General features: G+C 42.2%; 1 protein-coding gene across 1 annotated transcript in view; it reads right to left on the minus strand.

Moving 5' to 3' along the window:
• Positions 1 to 2,572, minus strand: part of sgk1 (serum/glucocorticoid regulated kinase 1) — a 34,730-nt gene extending 32,158 nt beyond the window's left edge. Inside the window, exon 1 of the mRNA XM_040125587.1 lies at positions 2,423 to 2,572. Within this exon, the coding sequence (XP_039981521.1) occupies positions 2,423 to 2,572 (150 nt within the window). The remainder of the gene's footprint in view (positions 1 to 2,422) is intronic.
• Positions 2,573 to 5,004: the final 2,432 nt, after the last annotated feature.

Raw genomic sequence — 5,004 nt, forward strand, 5'->3', positions numbered from 1 at the left:
GATAGATAGATAGATAGATAGATAGATAGATAGATCTATCTTCAGGCTCTTACTGATTAGTATTAAAATCTCATGGGAGAGTTCTGGCAGCAGAATGTGCCTATGGGAGTGCATGTGTGTTTGTGTGTGGGTGTTAACACAAACACAATCTGCCCATATTCACCAGGCGAATCATCAGTGACCCACACCATACTGTACACCAGCTGAGACCAACACTCACAATAACACAGACTTTAGACAACCATACTGCGGGCAACAACACACAGTGATGACACATCCAGGCTAGAAAAGTTAGTAAATCTACCCAGCAACCTAAAGCGAAGACATATTTATCTAGTAGATATTCCAGACGATATTTGATCGTTGCCAATTTGTTCTTATCCTGGAATTCATTCTCTCCCTAAGGCTGAAAATGTGTTAACCTGAACCTGTGCAGTAAACCCTTCATTTATTATCTGATTTATTTTATTACACTGATTGGGTGATGGAAAAAATGTTATTCTGTGATATCCTCTGAGCAACACGGTGATTAGCGAGTGAATGCATCAGTCCACTTCGCCTCCACAAGCTGGAAGTAATGTTAGTTGTTTCCTTCAGTACCCTGCAGTCATAGTGCTTTGTGTTTTCTTTTGATCAAATTGTAAATCGCCGGCAAATTATTCAGATTTAAGGAAGCAGAAGTTGAACTGTTTGTCAAGCTTTGCATGTTTTGATTGACTGTAACAAACCCTAATGGAGGTTTATTGAAATTACAGTGTATACTGGAGACCGCAAGTCCAACAAACACTCTCTTTTGAAACTCTTTAGTTACTCTGTGAATTATTAGACTCAATGTTTTTTGTATCTACTTACTTGTATCTACTAGGCACAATGATTGTCAGCATGTCATTAACATTAATATTTGCGGATTAATTTTCTGTCTGTCGATTAACTGGTTGATTGTTACAGCTCTTGATGTTTTTTGTTTTTTTTCTAATGCATGCATGCACAGTATTTTAAGCTACTGCGCATGAAAACACTAAAAACCCAAACTCCTCAACAACATATGTCGATGTATTACTTTGTAGTATGACCTACTTCCGAGAGGGCTTTGCAATTTGTATCTAACGGCTTATGTTAATGTTAATGAATCATCTGTTGCTTTGTAGCACAGTAATAAGTGATTATTAAGAACAAATTGCAGGTGCCTGACTGTGAAACATCCATACGGCTGGTGTATATCATTCTCCAGCAATCCTTACCTTTTTTTTTTTTTTTTTTTGCTCGCTCTTCTATTCCTCTTGATGTTTCATTTAAAACGAAGGAACCCATTACCCTTCATCAGGGACTAACTAACATTTATAAGTGCAGCCTCGATGGCTTGTTAGAAAGTGAGTAAGTCATTAATAAGGGTTAATGAGTTTCTCGCTTAAAAGTAAGCCTTCAGGCATGCAGTTAGAAATGTTATTTGATCATTAACAAAGTGTTATGCCACTATAACAGTCCACGAAGTCTGCAGTTTAATAATTTGGTCATAACTCTTCAATTAAATAGTCTAAGATATATAAATAGTAGTATAATGCTCATTCTAATATTAAAAGTAATCATAGTGGTCATTTTAATTGGGTGTGGGAGTGGGGACAAAAAAGTTTGCTGTTGTTAAGGTTAATAAATTTCTATATATATATATGATATATCTGCAGCTGTACTACTCAACTGTGCTTTGGTGGGATATTTAAGGATTTAAAAGTTAGTTTTTAGTAACCAAATTATATTAGATAATAAATTATTTATTTACCACTAAAACTTATAAATCTTTGTAAAGTATACCTCATTGAAAAGTGGCACTTAATGCCGTGCGAGTAGAGTTTTGTCATCCATTAAATCCCTGAATTGTACTTTTGTTTAGGAAAAGTCAGCACCCCCCGAACACACCAACCGAAGGAAACCATCAATGCAAACTATTAACATTACATGGGAAATGAGCCTTGTGACAGCACTGCAGCATCATGCAGGATGTACTGAGTAGATCCTAAAGTAGCGGATTCAGTATAGGACCTCGCCAGTTCGATGATGTCATCATTTCTACACAACAGACACTTGTAGGTTCTGTAATGCAACAGTGTTTTGGAGCAGACACAAGCACAGAGAAACAGACTCACACACACAGTAAACACAGACACACACACACAGGGAGCCGAATCTTGCGCCTGATTAGCGCAGCTTAGCTTCCACAATGACATCATCTCTGGCGTGCACAAACACACACACACACGCGCGCGCGCACGCGTGTAGAAAGACAGAGGGAACACTCCGGCTGTAACACCTCCTCTCTCAGCCAATATACCTCTCATTCTGTGTCTGAAAGGGGCATGCGTTGGCACACACTCACAGATGAATCCATCCCAAAATATGAGTCTGTGTGTGTGTCATCCCAACTCACCTTCCTCTTGACAAACTGGAAAGCAGAGCACTTCTTAAAGGAAAAGGCAGTCTTCTCTCCCCCTCCTCCCACTCCTCCACCTCCTCCTCCGCCTCCCCCACCTCCTCCACCACCTCCTCCTCCTCCTACTCCCCCATTCACCAGCTTCATGGCCGACACCGGCACTCCGCTTGCCTCTGTAGATCCCAGGATGACGGACTGGCTGGCAGGGAGTAAAAAGACAGAGAGGGTAGGCTGTCTCAGGCGTGAAGAGAAGGTTGTAGCTGTTACAGAGAAAAGTGCGGGACGGCGAATGAGAGAGATGCTTCTGTGTGGCAAAAAGAGGATGCGAGGAAGAGAATGAAAGCGAGAGGAGGTGGAGGAGGCAGATAGACCAAAATATGAGGGAGAGAGGCAGGGCGCTGCAATGAGGATGAGACTACTGGAACAACTAGGTGTCGGGGTAGGGATAAAGATCGGGTAGAAGTAGGAGAGAAAGATGTACATAAAAAGATGGAGACAGAGAGGAGGAAGGTACCAGGTCCTGTTGCTGTTGCTGTGAGGAGGAAACAGCTCTGTTTACAGCTCAGGAGTCTCACAGCACTCAGACATCAGCTCTCTTTGAGAGGCGTGTGTGAAGTTTAGCCATGCATTGGTACGTGTATAAACAAATGCTCTGCATGCACACATGCTGGCCCCCTTGCGTACCTTTATTCTGGTGCGATGGCTGGTCCCGCTGATCCCACTGCAGCCTGTTTTTATCCAAGGACTCCTCCAAAAGCTGATCCCAGATCAGATGCACCAACTCCCGCTCCTCCGTTACAGGTGTCCCCCTCCCTGTTTTCACTGAACTATGCCCACATTCCCAAAAAAGAGGTGAGGAGGAAGAGTCTGCAATGATGTTGTTGTCCAGGTCAGTAAGAGCATGTCACTGTGATTGGTGATTGGTGTGTGTGCGTGTGTGTGTCCTCAATAGTGCGGTTGTTTGGAGTGCGCCGTGAGTGAATGCACTGTTGTTGCTGTGGTGTCAGCCTGTAAACAAACACCCAGGAAGTGTGTGTGTGAGAGCATGATGTCCAGCTGCGGTCCTCTGGCTCACACCAGCGCTACTTTATCAATGAAAGGCTCTGCAGTGAGCGGATGCCGCCTCCCCTCCCCTTTCTCTCTCCTTCCATCTCTCTCTCCGGCTCCCTCATCACCACCCTGTCCTCCCCCTTTGCCTCCGCTCGCTCATTTTTCTGCTGCAGTCGATGGTGGCTCCTCCCTCTCTCTCTCTCTCTCTCTGTCTCCCTCCTTCAATCACCTCACCTCACAGCTCATCCCTCCCACGATTTCTTTCTCTCCTCTCTTAAATTGTCCCAGTGAGGATGGAAGAGGGCAGGGACACCCAAAAGATGTCTCAGCCACGCATTTCAGTGCGTGTGTTTAATGTAGTGAACCGTTTTTCCTGTCAGCTTTGGTCCAGCTGGATTTCACACAAACACACACAAACGCACACAATCACGCAGACACCTCATCATATATGTGTGTATGCCCTTGCCTCAGTACCTATAACACAGGGGCAGTTTAATTACCTGATGTGACACCCATGGACGATAAAGCTGAATCATGTTCCTTTTATGAATCCATTCACTTCTTGTGTGCAGTAAATGTGGCAATAAAAATAAAATCATGTTTCTAGTTATGAGATGGCTATATTGCCTTAAAAATAAAAGATAATAAGTGAAATATTAAGCCAAAAGAAAGAACGTTTTATTTTTTTTATAAACCTTTAAATATAGTCTTCATTTTCACCTAGATAGAGAGACTAGAGAGATTTATTATTACCGAAATAAGTGCTGCCTGTTTCGCAGGTTTTTCTTGTATTATATCTGTCTTCTTCGTGTATCAATTAGAAGCTGATATTTACTGACATCATTTCACTCATGATGAGGAAATAAGTTTAAACTTGACCTTTGTCTACAGCAGCTAACAAACTCAAATGGTCAGAGGCATTGCTAGCAGCTAATGTCAAAGTGTGACTTGAATCATAATTGGGGCTAGCAGGATCCGAGGCATTGTTTCTGTTGCTTTTTTTTCTTTCACCAGAACAAACTGCTCATATCTGATCAGTTGTAGTTTGGCATGAGTCAGTGGAATTGTTATAACAATTGGTTGGGGTGAAAGCCTGTAGACTTTGTTTGAATCTGAATAGTTTGACTTTCTGGGAAACACACTTATTCACTTTTTTGATAAGCAGAGTAAGATGAGATGATCGATACCACTTTCATGTCTGTGCGCTAAATTTGATGCTAGAGCCAACGGGTGATTAGCTTAACTTAGCATTAAGACTGGAAACAGGGAGCAACAGCTAGCCTAGCTCTGCCCAAATGTAAAAAAATCCACCTACTTTGGAGGGGAAAATTAACACATTCTTCCAATTACAAATGAAAGGTTTAATTGAATTATGCACCATTGTTCAGTTCAGTACACGCAGGAGTTTTGCTGCCACAGCCTAACTTGGTCTGTTATGACCAGTAGCTATTGGTGGCTAATGTTAGCTAATGTTAGCAAGCTTTAGGTAAATAAATCGGTACTGAGCCAGTTCACATTTTTGACTTTTC

Source organism: Xiphias gladius, chromosome 4 (genome assembly GCF_016859285.1).
Source record: "Xiphias gladius isolate SHS-SW01 ecotype Sanya breed wild chromosome 4, ASM1685928v1, whole genome shotgun sequence".
NCBI classification, from domain to species: Eukaryota; Metazoa; Chordata; class Actinopteri; order Istiophoriformes; family Xiphiidae; genus Xiphias; species Xiphias gladius.